The sequence below is a fragment of the Macaca thibetana genome, chromosome 8 (assembly GCF_024542745.1).
Source record: "Macaca thibetana thibetana isolate TM-01 chromosome 8, ASM2454274v1, whole genome shotgun sequence".
In the NCBI taxonomy this organism is placed as follows: Eukaryota; Metazoa; Chordata; class Mammalia; order Primates; family Cercopithecidae; genus Macaca; species Macaca thibetana.
In genome coordinates this window covers 13,071,571-13,089,489 of record NC_065585.1, presented here as the reverse complement: position 1 = coordinate 13,089,489, position 17,919 = coordinate 13,071,571, and the positions used below count along the sequence as shown (strand labels likewise).

Genomic DNA, 17,919 nt, shown 5'->3' with positions numbered 1-17,919 from the left:
AGAGGTGGCACCTGCCACGGCCACAGAGCACAGCAGGAAAGTGAATAAGGATCAGTGTTTGGCCAACTTCATCACAAGGGAGGGCTGAGGCACAATCTACAGGAGGGCAGCTGTAACTCCCCATGACCCATCACCCCAAAGGGCCTGCCTGCAGGGGGCCTGAGGCTAAGGCACCAACAGGGTGTGTAGGTTAGGAGGCTGCTCTTCAACCTGCTAAAGGTGTCTGTGTCCCCAGAGATCATTCCATGATGAGTTTGTCCCCCAAGATAATTCCACGGTGAAATGATGAGGTTGATGATGAAGGTGATGTCCAATAATGCAACCCACGCGTTAATGAAGAGGGGAAAGGGAACAGTGGACGTAAGAAGATGTTAATGATAATAGTAACAAATAACTGGCATAACCTTTAAGCACCTGTAGCATGCCTTCTGATGTCATTTCCCTCCACCTTTACAACACTTTTTTGTGTCAATGTTATCAAATCTTGCAGACCTAAGTTTGTCTCCTACCACTCCAGTGGTCAAAACCTTCTGTAATTCTCTAAGATCTCCAGCTTCTTAATGAGTAATCAAGGCTCTTGGGGAAGCAGCCCAGTCTAGTGATCAAGCCTGGAAAAAGACCCAGTCCAACCAGCTACGTGCCTGAAGATCTCATGCAATTCAAAACTTGCATCCTTTATGTTTTCACAGTGGATACGTGCAGAGTAAAGGGCTCCAGGTCAGGATGTATGAATGCATAACGGTGATTGTTTAGAAGGATATTAGGGAGCAGGAAGGAGTGTTAATCTTATAGCCATGATAGTAGCATTTTTTTCTGTTCTCCCACCCTTTCATTCTCTGAAGATGTAAAAGTGTGCCTGCTTTAAAGCAGCTTTTTGTTCTCTCAGAACATTGATAGTATTTTGTAAAACGTTCTCAATTAATAGCCTGATGTACCTGAGGATGGACAGCCGTTTCCATAGATTTTTTAGCTGTATAATCTTCTTCACAACTTCCATTCCCAAGTTATTGGTTTGAGGTTGCATTTCTCAGCATGAGCTCAAGCCAAACCATTTAATGAACAATTACCTGTCGCCATGGCCCTGTGACATGGCTGTAACGTATCACAGATGATAACTTCTTCAGCTGCCATCTTTGGACTGCTAAGATGGGTGCCAGTATCCATTATTTTGAACTATTTGTATAAATTGATGTGCCATTAGCGTTTTCTATTGCACCATCTCACCTCTATATGATTCAAATTCACGTAAGATATGACTGCATTATAAGGGTTTTTCGTCCAACAGGCCTGACTTAAAACCTTACCTCTACCATTGTGTCACCCTAATAAGTCACTCAACTCTCAAAGCCTCATTTTTCTGTTGGACAGAATGGAAGTAATAAGCCTTACCTCACTGGATCATTACAGAGACTTTCTAGGTAAAGGGTCAACAGGAGCAAAAGCCGAAGGGTCTGGAAGCAGTTGGCTGTGGATAGGGCAGGCTGGCAGGAAAGAAGACTGCAAAGGGAGGAGGATGTCAATGATGTGGACCTTGGAGACCTCACACGGGGGAAGCTGTGGAAGGTTCTAAGTAGGCACAGTGACAGTGGAGTCATAAGAATGCATGATCCATGAAGACTTGCTCACTAGGGGTGGGTAACTTTGGAATCTGTCACTCATGTTCTCAGTAACATAAGCCTCTTCCTGGGACATGGGACATGTCCTACCTCTAAGTAAGATCCCAGGGATGTTCACGAAACTCACTGAAGCCACCTCTGGCTTAAGGATTCTGGGAGGCTGCAGTGGATGGGAATAGACACTGAATACATCAGGAGACCAGGTTAGAAGCTTCGCTTTCCTACATGCGGGCTGTGAGACTTTGGGCACGTGGTCTTTCCACGTTGAGCCTCACTTTGATCCTCTGTAAAATGAGACAATTGTATCTGCCTGGCAAGATGCTCCCAAACACAAAATGACTCAATGTATATAATATAACTGCACAGGCCAGGCGCGGTGCTCACACCTGTAATCCCAGCACTTTGGGAGGCCCAGGCACGCAGATCACCTGTTCAAGACCAGCCTGACCAACATGGAAAAACCCCATCTCTACTAAAAGTACAAAATTAGCTGGGCGTGGTGGCACATGACTGTAATCCCTGCTACCCAGGAGGCTGAGGCAGGAGAATTTCTTGAGCCCGGGAGGTGGAGGTTGCTGTGAGCTGAGATCAGGCCATTGCACTCCAGCCTGGGTAACAAGAGTGAAACTCTGTCTCAAATAATAATAATAATATTAATAATATAACTGCATAATTCCAGGCTCATGGATGATCTCAACAGTCTGCATTTGTTTTTCACATTGAAGAAGGGAAAACCAACAGGGTTTAAAGAGATCTAAAGATGATCCTATTCAGCCTCCACTCTAGAGATGAGAAAACTGTTGGATAGAACTTGAAGGCAGGCTGGGAACTGCTATCTGGGATTCCTGACCCCCAGCCAAGTGCTCGCACTGTTATCCCTCCTCTGGCTATGCTGTTCCCTGCAGCCCTCACACTTGTCCCTACATCCAACTTTATTTTCTCTCTTCTCCTTTTTTGAGGCATCCTTTACTCACCTATCTAACTCCTATCCAATTCCTGCCTTCTCTTTAGCCAAGCTCAAGGACACCTTCTACAATTATTCCTAGGCTAATGAGACCTTCCTTTTGTGAAGCTTTGGCATTAATGTGTATCATGGCACAGAAGAAAAAGCATGGGCTTTGGAGCACAACGAATGCGAATCCACATTCCAGCTCGGTAACTTCTTGGTTTTGTGACCAGGAGCAAAGTTCTATATCTCTCTGACTCCAGTCTTCTCATCTGTAGAATGGGGATAACTATTTGTGTGTTTATATCACAGGACATTGTGAGATTACATGAAATCTTACTGAGAGATGACATGAAATAACATGTGGACTCTTGGCGGTAACGTGGGAAATGGGGTCCAACTTAAGACCGAGGAGTGCAGACCCAAATCTTTGCAGGGATGGGCAGATAATGTAAACAAGTAGCAGTCCAATGCTGGGAAGCAACAGGGAATGGTGGGGACTGTGGAGAACCAGACAGACCCAAGTTACAGCAAGACAGGCAGTTGTGACTCAGCACCGGGGCTTGAGAAAGGAGTCTCCCCGTTTTTATTTTTCAAAAAAAAAATTTTTTTTGAAATCTGAGTATTTTGGTAAAATCTTCCAATTTTAAACTCTTGGCTCAAATTTAAAATAAAATATTTTGTGGACTAAACAAAACAGGCTGATTTTGGTTTGAAGGTGAAAGGAAGGTGCTTTGTAAGGTTGCTTGGGAGGGCCGGTGCTCCATCTAGGGGCAGGGGTGGGAGCTGACCACGCATTTCTCAGGTTCCAGTGCCAGCCATGTATTCCCTTTGCCAGGTTCTCGGAATGGTTCCCATGAACAGGGAATTCCCTCCCACCTGAGAACTACAGGCTTTGAGGGGACTGTGGCCTGTAAAATGCAAACTTTCAGGCAGGGAGGGAGACTCGTGACTTCAGTTCCATTTGAGCCCTTGTCACAAAGCCCATGTAATAAATCTGGCACATTTTTCACTGGGCATAATTGCCTTGGAAATTAATCAGCATAATAACCAACAGCTAAGAATACCTGCGGCCCACTTCAGCAGCAGTAGTAAAATCTTGCCTGCTCCTTGGCAATTACTGCGCTCTATTCCTCTGTGCAACTGATAATTAAGTTCCTCTTCGGGAGGGTGGGAGGTAATCTTATTACCTACAGATGTTGATAAGGTGTGCTTTCTCCCCCACACTCACACTTCCTTTCAGGATATAGATGCCCACACGTTATTGTCAGCAATTAAAATAGCCACTCTGGATGTGAAACTCTTTATCCCCAAGGACTAAATTAGTTCACTCACAAAGTCCAACAGTGCAGTTTAGGGAGATGCACGGTCAGAGGCAATGTAAGGACAAAACTCACCAGAATGTCACTGATTCTGATTCAGTAAGTTTGATACATGCAGAAGATGATGAGCATCTGTCCTGTTCCAGGAGCAGGACGCTGTGTTTTGCAGGCATCACCTTGTCTGATCCTCTCCTCAGTACTGCGAGGCACATTCTGTCATTACCATTTTATAGACAATGAAACCGAGACTCCTGGATGAAGCTATAAAGCTTTTTCTCACCCAGTACGTATGGCCTTCCTTGATCTGGCCCCTGCTGCCTCTGCTGAATCATCTCCTACCTTGAACTTCATGCTCCAGAGATGCTGGAAAGCTTAGGTTTTCTGGACAGCAAACTACTTGCCATCCTGCCTTTGCTTGTATTGCACCCTGGGGCCTGGAATGCCTTCCTCTTGTCTGTTCCCCTCACTCTCACTGACATTTTATGGTTCCATTCAAAGTTCAAGGAGCCCTGCCTGACCCTCAACCTGGCCTGGGTCTGGGACTCTGCCCCTGTGCTAGCATAATGTTGCGGACATCCTTTTCTTGTTGCACCTGTCACTCCGTGTTGCAATGATCTGTTTATGTAACTGTTTCCCCACTAAACTAGGGACTTGAAGGTAAGTACTGTGATGTATGTAATATATTGATATATGTATATACTTACATTATACATATATAACAGAAACCACAAGTTCAATCGATAACTGTTTAATGAAGGACTGAACATGCAATAGTTGAACCACACCATCAAATGGCCAGTGAGAGGTGGCCTGCTAGAGTCAGAGAATCTTAGTCTCGCAAACTTGAAGCAAACTTAGAATATAACATCTTTAGATAGTGGAATGATAATGTCTATTAGTGCTTTAGAATGGGATTTCATGGTATTATGTATTCTACCAAAAAGATCAACCAGGATTGCACAAAACCCACCTTTTTCCTCAGGTCCCTTCTCGGAGGATCTGGAAGGAAACAAACACGCAGAGGACAACAGGGAAGTGGGAGCCAACATATGGTGGTGTGATGTGGGGACTGCAGCATAAGCTTCAGTGCAGAACTCCCAGACAAAGGAAGCATGTGCTTAGGTGGGAAGGCCAAGGGATCTCCCTCTCCTAATGCAAATGTGGCCACCATCCCACTGGCTGACGCCTGCCCTTGGAAGTCACAAGGCAACTCCAAGTGAGAGGAGAGGAAGCACAGCTGTTGCCCTGGCTGTGTTGAGGGAGCCAACGTGCAAGCTGCTCCCCGTCCTGCTGCAGGGATAGAGACCCCTGGAGAGACCTCACCATGCACAGAGGCCCTCCCCATGGTCAACACGCACATTGTCTTGTATCTGACTCAGATTGCCACTGGGGAAGCCATGAGAAGGGACCTTGCTGCAACTACAGGAAGCATAACTGACCGAGGGCCTACGGCTATGCTTGGAAGTCCAAGGCAGGGCTCATAGAGAGGCCTCGTCCCCCTCATGCCTGCAACCAGCCAATGTCCCAGGGCAGGTAGGTATGCCACAGTGGGCAAGGCTCCTGGGGCACACGGGACTCCTCCGGCTCCTCTTGGATGACCTTGCCAGCTTACACATCTAGGGCACATTCACCTCCCCTCTGCCCGTCTCCTTCACGTGCAGAACTTTCTGAAGGTCTCTGCCTTTCACGGTTGCCACTCCATGTTTTTCCTCACAGGTGTTTCCTCTACTGAAATCTGCACACTTGATCTAGTTTGGGCTTCTGTTTCTCAGAAGACCCAGATTCAGACACCACTCTCACATCTTTCAGTCAGAAGCCTCCACAACAGACCTTCCCTGCTACAGTGTCTGGGCCCAGAGTTGGTGAATTTGTTGGGCAAGCAGACTTATCTCAGTGGTGGTCACAAACTTAGCCCTGAAAAAATTGGGGCTGCACGTACAGCATGTTCAATTCATACGTAAGTGGACACGATTGCACGTAAACTTTCTATGATTGTAATTTTTTGAAAGGTAGGTGTCAACATTTGAGAAGAAAATCCCTTGGGAGGTACCAAAAATGTTTGTAAACATTTATAATCGTAGAGCATATAATTGTCATTTTTGTCACCACAAGATAGTTGCAAACTAATAAAAGAGGGAAGAAATAAAGCAAGAAGACAGAAAGGAATATGTTTAATTATCTCAATTTTATAGAAAAATAAGGACATTTAAAAGATATGTAGGAAAGATGGTGGGGATGGGCATGTTAAAGGGACAGTATTCATATCAAGTAATTATATGCTAAGCTGGAACTATGGTGTAAAATATCGTTACTCACCAGCACGGGGGATCATCAGCACACTCGTGAGGAGAAACGCAATCATAGCAGGAGAGCAAAGGATGGGGCTTAGGCAGCAACTGGGACAGACTCCTGGAAGAGAAGCCAGTGGAATAGGATGGATGCATTTTCAGAATTCCCATGAAGGAACCCACAGGACCCCCATGTCCTTTCTTGGTCCCACAAAGCATGTGGTAAAGGGAGAAAGCCCTGACAGGCTGCAGGTTCCCGTTTTACCACTAACTGACAGTGTGCCTCTAAGAAGACTATGTTCCCTCCTTGAGACTCAGTTTATCCATCTGTAAAATGGAAATGTAGCCATGAGCTCCCTGAAGACAAAGCCGTGGTTTTCTGTACTTACTGATTGATTCCATGGTCATTTATTCGAGGCCTGCCTCGTGTCAGGCATCTAAGGATTGAAGATCCAGGAATGCAAAGTGAGGAAAACACACTCCTTACCTCTGAGTTGCTCATAGACTAATGCGGAAGGGAGGCAAGGTAACAAGTGCTGTAGTTTGACTTTTGTTAATTGAATTTTAAACAGCCCATATATTATGATATTCCAGCATTCCCAAAACACCTTTGACATACACGCTTTGAACCTTTCAATGATCACTTGACATATAAATAAATCCGACAACCACATGGTGGCGCTGCATGCTAGCAAACAAAGCTTTTCCTGCAGCATCTCCCTCTTCCTTCCTTGGCTTTTGAGAGTTTTGAATACTTTGTTGCGGTCCTGAGAATAGATACGCCTCAGAGGATGCTTTGGGGACAACGGGGCGAAGTGGGCAGAGTCCAGCAACCCTACTGCTTTTCAACTGTAGCTGCCATCTGCTGAGATCAGCAAATATTTAACTTCAAAAGGCCCTCAACGGACTCTAGCCAGTCCATTATATATTTAACGGAGGTGAGGTGGTGATTGGGGGTGGGGGGGGCAGGGAAAAGACCAGAGGGATTTTAAAATAGTTTTTGCCCCCTTAGAATATAACTCCATAAATAATGTAAATACGGTCGGTTGACTTGTGCATATTCTGCTTTTAGAACATGTTTTTGGGACAGCGTGTGAATGATAACACATCTTGATCCATACCACCCTGGTGGCACACACGGGGCTGCTGGATAGGGCTGTACATGTTGTGCACTGCACAAAAGCACTTGGTCGGGGGGTCAGCTAGATGCTGAAAAAGCCAGTGCTTGACTCTGAAGCTTGTCCTCTGCAGTGTTGCATTAATCCGAAGGAAGGAGTACTTTCTAAAATTTGTTCTCCCAGAGGCCAAGCCTGCCCCATACTCTGGTGGTCCTGCATATGTACCCAGGGCTGTGGCGGGTCACGCTGCCTGTGAGCGAGGCTTGTATTAGGGAAACTGTCCCAGAGGAGAAGACAGTGTAAGTTGTATAATCACTACTCTATGGACCTATCCCAGGGTCTAGCAGAAGCTCTGGTGGCTGCAAAATAAATGTTTGTTGAATGAATTTTTTTGAAAAGGGTAGAGGGTAAGTTCTTTGAGAGTCTCACTCAGGTCAAGAATTCTCTAGTAATCTGGTTACTGCCTTATTGGTACAACGCTCTGCTTAGAGCCTTTTTTAGCCACACAAATTCCCAAAGTCGGTTAATTTTCAAGGTTAGACCGTCTCTCTCTCTCTGTTTGGTGGAAATTCAGTTCTGAATGATTCCTTCTCAGGCCATGAAACAAGACTGAAAATTAAGGGGGAGACAAAAGAGGTCTCCAAATGGAAAGTGATACGCCCTGGAAACTCTGTGGTTAGCAGAAGGCACTTCAGAGGAGCCCAGAGACCTCATTGAAATGATACCCACGTGAATGGGGCCAACATGAACTTGGACAATGTAGTCACTTTCTGCCACTTAGTATGTCAGGCATTTTACTGTGACCATCACACTGTGACAGGTTGCCAGCATGTCTGAACTTGGAGTGGCACTGCGATCTTCTAGTCCAAGCTCTTATTTTACAGGTGAGACCATTGAGGCTCAGAGGCTGGCAAATCATGGCAAGAATGTCCTACGTCCCAGGTCTCCTGACTCCCAGTCCAGTGTCATCATAATAACAGTACCTATCTGTGAGGTTGTTGTGAAGACTGAAATGAATTAATCTTTGTGAGGCACTTACAACAGTACCTGACATAGAGAAGTTGCTCAAAAGCATGAAGAATTACAATGATGGCATCTGGCTCGGGGTTAAAAGCTCAACAAGTAGTAGCTGCTACAATGAAGGCCTTTGTGCTGTTCCCTAATCCCTTGTAAGAGTGGAAGGCCCTGTCTGGTGAATGAAGAAGAGTGATCAGTTTCACACAGTGGATCTCTGCTTTTCTTTTGTGACTCATGTTTCAGGGGTGCATTTCCCTGGGTCATTCTCCAGCTCAGGTAAGACGGCCTGAGGGTCAAGTTCCATTACCTCCTTGAATATGTTGATGGAATGCAAATGAGCCAAAATGACTTTATTAGAGACATAATTTTGACTCTGCTCTAATTTATTTTTGCAATAAGTTATAAGGAGGTGTGATTGGGGGGTTCAATGGGCAGAGTTTCAGAAGGGGAAGATGAAAAAGTTCTGGAGGTGGACAGTGGCATGATTGCACATCAGTGTGAATGGACTTAATGCTCCTCAACTGGCTAACATGGTCAATATTATGTTATGTATGTTTTACCACAACTTTTTAAAAAGTAAGTAATAAATTTGATGACCTTACTCCTTTAAACACAAAATGTCATGGATTGGGTCATTCTTTGTGTCAAGTGTTCCACTGAGCATGCCCCACTTGATGTTAGGTGACAATCCTCTAAGACTTTGGCTATCAAGGCACCTCACTTTCCAGACCAGGAACCGGGGCTCAGAGACGGGGAATCACTTGCAGGGTGGCCCTTGCCCAGAAGGGAGCGCTCTGGCAATGACCAGACCCAGGTGGGCCAGTCTGACTTGTCCTGGCTCCAACACCCTAAACTGCCAGGCAGTCCTTGAGACAAACTAAGCAGCCCAGTGGTGATTCACTGCATAACTGTCACAATTATCAGTAGCACTTGCTTGGGAGGACCCTTAGGTTGGCCAGCTTCTTGCTGGGTTGTGGTGAAACACAGCAGGTGACAGCTCCCCCACTGAGTGCCAAGAAGGGAAGTCAGCGCCAGCCAGAAGGTGCCAGTTAGAAGCACATGGTCAGCCCTGGGCAACAGTGAGGATGACCCGAATCCAGGGTACATGCACATTAGGGTATCTGGGGGGGATGGGGCAGGGCTGCTTCAGAAATCCAGTATCCTCCTGTTGGCCACGTCAGACACTCTTGGCTGCGGGGCTGTGTCTACCTGGAGGAAAGACCTCCTTCTCCTAATTTGCCCAAGGAAGCCTCTGGGACTGTCATGGTCTTGTGGGTCAGTATTGTCCTTGTGGGCCTGAGAAGGCTCCCGAAGCCTTGCTTTGGTCTGTATGCCAGGTTTGGAGTCCCAGCTTCCCAAGCTGTCTCCCAATGGCCGGTCTCATGGCAGCATAGCCAGTGTCTGATCCCAAGGCCTTGCTGTTCGGACAGACCTGGGCTGGGGTCAGGGAGTTCAGGCTCTGCCTTTTGCTTGTCGAGTGCCCTGAGCCAGGGCACTCATTTTCCTGGGCAGTGAAATGTATGTAATGGTGTTTTTTCATCAGAGAATCATGAGGGTTAAATGTGATAAGTCTTATAAAGGTAGAATACCATCTCTGGCACGTGCTCCGTGCTCCGTGAGGACTGCCCATAATTAATGCTGATTGTGTTTCCACACCGGGTGCCCTAGGCAGGGTCATTGCACCATAGAGGCTTGTAGTGTCCTCACTAATGTGAAGTGGTGGATTTTTTCCCCCAGGGAAATTCACCAGGTGCTATCTGTCTGGCATTGCGTCTTTTCACAGACAAGCTCAGAGCGATTTGGGTTTCTAGCTATATCCTGGAGCAACATCCAGGTCTCAGACAGCCCTAAGAGCATCCCCCCCGCAACCTTATCCTCCAATCATTTATCTCCTTATTTCCCCTCCATTCTTCTCTCCCTTCCTCCCTCTTTCCCTCTGCCCCTCCCTCCCTTCCACCCTCTCTCCCTCCCCTCTTTTCTTCCTTCATCAATTTCTCCCTCTTTTTTTCCCTCCCTTACCTCCTCCTACCCTTTCTGCCTCCTTCCGTCTCCTACTTATTTCCCTCCCTCCCTCCCTCTTTTCCTCTATCCCTCCTTCTCCCCCTCCTTCCCTTTCTCCCTCCCTCCTTCTCTTGGCTCCCATTCATTTCCCTCCTTTGCTTGCTATCTTCCTCCCTCCCTCCCCTGCTCTCTGTCTCCCCAGCCATCAGGAATAATAGGTGCCTACCGTGAAGGTTCCACTGGAGTGCAGCTGGATGAATGATGCTAGGGTTTGAACAGGTGCAGACCGAGTCCTTTATACCCCAAGAAAAGACCCTTAGCCATGTGATGCCTCTCCCCACTCCTCACATCAAGAAGGAAGCCTTTCATGAATGTTGGCAGGTGGGCTGCCTCTGAAGGGAGGAGGCATCATAATACTATAGCTTGGAACAGGTGAAGGCTCCATATTAAGAGGCCCCATCTTGAGCCTCAGAGGAGACCCAGGCTCTAATTAGAGAACAATGGGTTCCCTGTTCTACCCCACCTCCCCTCAAAGGCTAGGAGGCCCATGGATTATGTCTCAGGGTCATCATGGGAACTCTCAGGGGATGAAAGACTGATGAAAGTCACGTGGGCTCTCCTGCAAGATAAAGGGCTGGCTTTGTCTGGTCTAGTTCATTCTTTAGCAAGAGGATCTCTAGCATGATTCTTCTTATGTGTTATTGGCCTCAGACCTGGGAATTTGATGCTTCTTTCCTTTAGGGCTTTTCTGCCCAAGCTGTGGGGTAGGGTGAGGTGGGGCTTTATAATCAGACACCCTAGGTTCTTCTGCCAGCCCTGCTACTGAGTAGCAGTGTGACCTTGAGCTTGTCACTGCTCAGCTGTAGCTTCCACATCTGTTAAATGGGCTTAATCCTACTAGGATTGTGAGGATGAAGAAAGCCATGTACAGTGTGTGGTATGGGGGCTCATTAAGTCCTAGTTCTTTCTGTCGCTTCTTCATATCCCCTTGCCAAGTGTTTCCTTTCCTGATTTTAACAAGGAAAACTGGCATTTATTGAGTGTGTGTAATGTACCACAAATGTTTTTTAGGATTTTGCCCTCATCATCCCTGCAGCTGCTCTTCCATTGCTGCTTTCATAATCCCAGGTGCAATGATGAATTAGCTCTACTTTACAGATGAGAAAAAACGGTGTCATTGAGGTTGAGGCATTGTAGAGGGTCATGTGTGATGGGAGCATTCTGAGATGCAGGTTAGCCTGGCTGTGAACCCTCTGAGTTGCTCTCTCTGTGGCCACCTCCTGAAGAAGCAGGACTCTTCAAATGATTAAATCAGGGTGCATTTGAGTCTCTATGGAAGAACCCACTGAAGGGCTTCTTCAAATAAGTAATTACTCTCGTGCATTGAGGCTTGTGTTTGTAGATCATTAACTGTTGTTCAGCATCTCATGTGATTTGAGGAATGAAGATGCATTGTCTGTAATCTTTTCTCATTAGCACCAAAGACCCACCATCTCCAAAATGAGTAAGCCTATGGGCATCTATGGCTCAGTGTAGCAAAATCCATCTTTTCAGCATCTCAAGAGCATGACTGAGATTGTTATGATGCTCAAGAGCATAACTGAGATTGTTATGATGCCTGGGCAATGCAAAGGCATAACAATCAGCATAGGTATCTTGTTTGAGACATTTCATGGGGTTCTGAGGAGGATCATTTTTTCCCCATAGCTTACAACAGAGTATCTTAATCTTAGCACTGTTGACATTTGGGCCAAATTATTCTTTTTTTTTGTAGGAGTTATCCCGAGCATTGCAATATTGCAGGTCTCTACTCAACAGATACCAGTAGCACTCCCTACCTTGTTGTGACAACCAAAAGTGTCTCCAGACATTGCCAAGTGTACCCTGGGGGCCAAATTACACCTGATTGAAAACCACTGGCCTTCAATATCCCTGGAACCTTGGCTTTTACCATTCTGTTGGTGGAATAAGATGAGAGTGAAGTTTTCACAAGAACCCAGACATAAGAGGAAAAAGTCTGTTCTAAATGAGAGTTTAAAATTTTAGATTTCATTATGATAGCACCTAAATGTCTCCTTCACACAAACCCACAGCACTAGTGCACCTGTGCAGAAATAGGGAGCCACACAAACAAACACACACACACACACACACACACACACACACACAAACACTTAGAGCCATGCACTGGGGCCAAGAAACAAACACAATCTTTCTCCTCTCTCTCCCTCCTCCTCCCCGTTTCCCTCTCCTCTTTCCCTTCCCTTCCTTCCTTTCCCTCTCCCTCATCTTCTCCCTCTCCCTCCCTCCTTCTCTCTGTCCCTCTTTTTCTTTCTCTTGATAACTTAGCTGGTCTTCTGGGCATGAATGAAATAAACAGAAATGCGCCTGCACCTTTGCTACCTGGAAGAATGCAGTTTAATGACGTTACGCATGTAACTGCACAATCTCCTTCATCAGAGCAGATACAGTCACTGTCCCATCTCTTTCACCTCATCTGTTAACCACTGGTGGCCACATATGCACAAATTAGTAGGAGCTCCAGATCAGTAGCACCCCCTGAGGCTTTCTTATTGCCCTAGCTATCCCCTAAATCAGGACACATTCAGCTCAGAAGGGGTCAAACCTCCTATGAACTCCAGGAGACCAGTTGGACTCCAGGCAGTGGTCAGCCACTCCTGGGCCCTGTTTTCCTCCTGCCATTGCTGCTGTTGTGGCTGATGGTGTGACTGTAGAAAACGGGCCCCAGGGAGTCCTCTGAGCCTTTGTTCTTGATGCTAGGTGAGATCCCTGCATAAGCCTCAGAGGTATTCCGCATTTGAGCTTCTTAAAGTTGATAGTCATGCTCAGTTATTATTCCCAAAGTATGGGGTAACTGGGTCCACATGGGTTTCCCCACAAGTGAATAGCCCCAGTCTTGGGCCCAAGCCATCCATCCATTCTTCACCTTCCTTGATGATAAGTTACTTTTTGGGGAACCTTGAGGACCCTTCCCTGTCAAAGTCCTTAATTAATATCCATGCAAGGGTTCAATCAAGTTAACCCATACTCAGTGAGTTTGCTTGGTTTCTATTCAGGTGGAAGTCCCTTTGCCTCTCAGAAAATTTGCTGTATCCTCTTCATCTTTGCAAAAGTCATGACGACATATATTTGTGAGCCTGACATTTGCATAACTTGGAGAGTCTTTCAAGTGTTCTGGAGAATAAAAAGAAATCTTTCTGCGTATGATTAGAAAGAGAAATGTCTAGCTGCTCCTCTCTCCAATGTCCAAGTTCTACCTCCCCAGGTACCCTGTGGTTCACAGGAGTGCCAGGGCACTCAGGGGTCTTCCAATGGGGGAAACTGTTTTCTACTTAGATGAACAGAAAGTGACTTTCCTCACCCAAGGGCAGCCATGGATCACAAAAGGGTAAAAAAACTGATGGCCCAACAGAGTCCTAAGGCAAGAGAGTGGAGAAGGAGCACTAAGCACATCAGGAGAAAAGTTGTCCCTGGTAATGAGGAATAAGGAGTCTGTGCAGGGCCACTAGAGAGAGCACATGTGCTTTACATGGAGACTCAGCATAGACAGGGATACCTGAGCAACCGCAAACCTGAACATAGTGAAAAAGGAACCTGATGCAATGAAGGTGCCACCTCAGTATGTGGGGATGCAGAAGAAAGTTGACTCCACAGATAAGCTCAAACCCTGCACCTTTCAAAGGAAGGCCTGGTCCTTGACCAGCTCCTGGGGAATCCCCTCTAGACCCTTGGAATATCATGCCTGATGAGTGTCTCTTGTACCTGAGGCTTTGTGCCATGACAGATAGTTTATGTTAACAATGTGATTTATGGCGGGGCCTTAGGTCATGCAGTACCAGCTTGACCTCTAGAAGGACTGGAGACTGAATAACTAAGTTTAGCCATGCAGGCCATGAAGGCACTCCATACGTACTCCATACCCCCACATATCCCCTGGACACCAAAACTTGGATGAGCTTTCCTGGCTGACAATACTCCATATGTGTTGTTAAACATTGTTGCTGGGAGGATTAGATGCTGACTGTGCAACCCCACTGAAAGCTTGTGCCTGGGCTCTCTTGGAATCTCTCTAGAGGTGCCTCTCACCTTTGCTGCTTTTCATCTGCATTCTTTTGCTGTAATAAATGCTAAACGTGCATATAACAGTTTTCCCGACCTCTGAGTTCTACTCGTGAATCATTGAACCTGAGGGTGCCCATGGGGACCTCTGAATCCAGTGGGTCACACAGAAGAGGAATCAAGACAAGATGTCAATGAAAAGAACTCTCTAAACCTCCTCCTAATGATAAAGTTTTCATTATTGCCCACTTAAGGGGGCTTGGAAGATTATATAGTTCCCATACTATGGCAGATCTGATTGGTTGTACATGTTTTAGTTAACTGTATAGAAACAGTATATGTGAATCTCTCTACAGTATGAATTCAATTTTAATTTATGCTTTTGTTGTCTTTCAAAAGTCTCAAGTTTAAGTCACCTCAGGTATTATGTCAGAGTCTCCGTGACTGAACTGGTTCAGGCTAGGGTGCCCACACATCCCCAGTTTTTAAATTGTCAGGGTTGCCTCAAGCATTGTAGGAGTTTCTTGAGCATGAACACTAGATTTCCATGACTTTGAAGCAGGCAGGGAGTCCGGCGTTACTGTATTAATTGTGAGGCCTCTAACAAGAAACCTTCTGCCTTCAATGTTTTGCACATATTCACAGGAGGGGGAAAATGCTACTTCCAAGAATAACCACTTTCAATTAATTGATGATCTAGTGGGAGCCTGGGTGAATTCTTCAAATGTAGCCCACTTGGGAGAAGAGCCAGGGTGATAGTGTATTCCCTGAAGTCATTGTTATGCCCTAGTGTTATTTTCAAGGTCTCACACAGACTTGCAGATATTCTCAAGGCATTTTTGCTTTAAGGCTGAAAAAAAAAGCAGAAGAAGAAGGAACTCAAGGTACTGAGACATAAACACTGTAGAGACATAAATTAAACCCTGTCGGCACCAACAACGGTCTAGGCTCTTCTGGAGAGCAAGTGTGGGGCAGGGCACTGGACAGGGGTCACTAGGGGTGAGCCTCAGAGGGTGGAAAGGACCCGAGCAAGACCCCATTGCTAGTTAGCAGCAAAGTCTAGTGCGGAGCAGCCCCTATTTCTCCATTCACTGCCCAGTGCTCTTTTCCAAAACCCAGCTGTATCTAACGCATCTCTACAGCTTGTTCGAGGCTAATTTAAACTCCTTAATAAGTTGTTCAGTAAATGTAATATGTTGTGTGCACAGAGACTTTCATGTGGCAAGGACAAAAGAACTATTGAATTATGTGTTTGCAAGATGTCCTATTTCCTCTCCTTATACCAGATAAAGGGATTTCTGTCTTTGATTTCTGACCAACCCCCATCTCCATTCCTAATGCCTGTATTTTTTCTTTTTTTTTTTTTTTTGTCATGTAATGCAGGATGAAGGTGATGATAGAAAGAGAAGACAGGAAGGGTGAGATGGTGGACTTGCATAAGAAACAAGGACCCTGTGTTTGGGAAAGAAAAAAATAATGGAGGCAGAAGGAAAGCAAAATAAGCAGAAGAGGTAAATGGAAACACAGAGAAGAGCCAGAAAGCCTAATTTTAGGAGAGCTACTGAGTGATAAGTTGAAAAATGAAATAAAAAGAGAAGTTTTAAGATGATGGCTTGTGAGAAGTGAGAAATAGTGGAGGGCAGAAAGAATAAGAAGGGTTTCTAAGAAGTGTTGACATGGATCCCAGGTATCCCAGCTGGTATTCTTCAGGACACAAATGGAAATATTGGGTTGTTACATACACTGTTTTGTTTGCTTGTTCAAATGTAAAGCATTGCCAAGACTGAGCCCTATGAGCACCCGGCTTATATCTGGGTTATAGTAAGAAGGGATTTTCCACACAGTTTAATGTAATGCCATGATATTTAGAAGACCAGAGTCCCTTGAGGTAGTTCAGGTAGATGGCATGATAAAATGGCCAAACTATTGGTTTTGGGACTTTGTTTGCAGAGGTGAGAGAAAGAAACAAAGCTGATACCTGGAATATCTGGGAACAAATGAAGCCTTGAAGCTACCAGGGACAAGAAGAGAGGTACCATAATGAAACATACATTCTAGTACTTCACGGTGCCTTCTTTTGCATGAATTATTTGTATGCATTTTTCCTTCGGTCAATAATTTCAGAATTTGTATGGGGGCTGTCCTTTGTTTTATTTTTATTTGTCTTTTTAGCTTATGTAGGAGCTCTGTGGCTAAGAGATTTGCCCGAATTTACACAGAGAGCAACAATGCTTGGTCAGGCTGACTCCTGCTGTGTTTTTCCCTTGACCTTATTGCAAACATCACACTGTTAGCTGAGAAAGAATAAGAAAAATCCTAGATGCTCTTTGCCCAAATTAATGAGGTCTAGATGAGCTACAGCATTTCGAGGACATCTGGGAATCACTTGGAGTTACGGGACCCTTTTGTGTAATGCATTCACTGCAAAATTACAACCTAGTCAAGCTGTGTACTTACTGTGCGAGTGGGACACCCTTTTCACCCTCTGACAGATATATGTTGCATTCTTCAGAAACCAGGAATAGTTTTCAAGACAGTATCTAAAGATTTAAATCAGAGCAAGGAGCAATGACTATCCTGTGATGGCTATTAGAAGACAACCAGAGTTTTAAAGGTAAGCACGTAACCATGAACTATATGGCCAATTATTCACAGAAGGAACCTTCTGCCCATCTTTAAAGGGTGTCAGAGGAGAGATAGGAAAGAAGGCTGGGTAGGAAGAAGTTCAGACTTTGGGGCCAGCAAGACTTATTTTTAGCCCTAGCCCCACTACGTACTAGGATGCATGACTTCAGGGTGATAACTTAATTCTCTGGACTTAATTTTCTCATATATAAATGAAAGGCAATGATAGAACCTATACTCGCAGGTTATATGAGGAAAAGATAACATATGTAAAGTTCCTGAACAGTACCCAGCATACAAGAGGTGCTCAATACATGGTGACACTTGTCTGTTTGTTTACTTATTTATTTTAGTGGGAGATGAAGAGAGAGAGAGTGGAGTGCTGCTATCATTACTAGTGCAGTAAACACTTTGCAAAATAACATTCTGTTCTTGGTCAGGGGCGGCAGGAGCTGCATCAAAGGGCTGTGGTGAAAAGATCACTCACCCAATTAATAGCAAGAAGAGTTTTCAGTGCAGGCTGTGCCAACTAGCTCATTGTATGACTCTGGGAATTCACTTCTCTTTCAATCTCTCACCTGATATGTGAGGAGGTTGGGCTAAACATTCTCTAATTTCTCTTCCGTCTCTATCATTCTGTGATTCTAGCACACCCTAGAGACTTGTGCAACTGATTGCTCAAGTCAAGCTTGTGGCAGAGATTTTCCAAGGCCTATCACCCCCAATTTATAGGAAAGTGCAAAGCTGAGGCAACTGAGGCACAGAGATGAAATGACTTCCCCAAGGGCTTTCTGGTGGTAGTGTTGGATTTTAACCCAGGTAACTCACTTTCTGCCAGAACACACTGCCGTTCTGGTAGGCAATAAGATCAATATTTGAGTCAGGACCCTGCCAGGAACACAGGAC

At 45.4% G+C, this 17,919-nt stretch overlaps 2 protein-coding genes across 2 annotated transcripts in view; both read right to left on the bottom strand.

Moving 5' to 3' along the window:
- OC90 (otoconin 90) overlaps nucleotides 1-10,576 on the bottom strand; it is a 34,914-nt gene extending 24,338 nt beyond the window's left edge. The window contains exons 1-2 of the mRNA XM_050801606.1: nucleotides 10,535-10,576; nucleotides 6,201-6,293 (exon numbers count right to left, since the gene is read on the bottom strand). Coding sequence (XP_050657563.1) covers nucleotides 6,201-6,246 — 46 coding nt within the window. The 5' untranslated portion in view covers nucleotides 6,247-6,293; nucleotides 10,535-10,576. The remainder of the gene's footprint in view (nucleotides 1-6,200; nucleotides 6,294-10,534) is intronic.
- A 2,127-nt stretch (nucleotides 10,577-12,703) lies between these two features.
- The window catches only part of HHLA1 (HERV-H LTR-associating 1), a 45,181-nt gene continuing 39,965 nt past the window's right edge, over nucleotides 12,704-17,919 (bottom strand). Inside the window, exons 16-17 of the mRNA XM_050801600.1 lie at nucleotides 16,846-16,928; nucleotides 12,704-15,238 (exon numbers count right to left, since the gene is read on the bottom strand). Of these exons, the coding sequence (XP_050657557.1) occupies nucleotides 15,195-15,238; nucleotides 16,846-16,928 (127 nt within the window). The 3' untranslated portion in view covers nucleotides 12,704-15,194. The remainder of the gene's footprint in view (nucleotides 15,239-16,845; nucleotides 16,929-17,919) is intronic.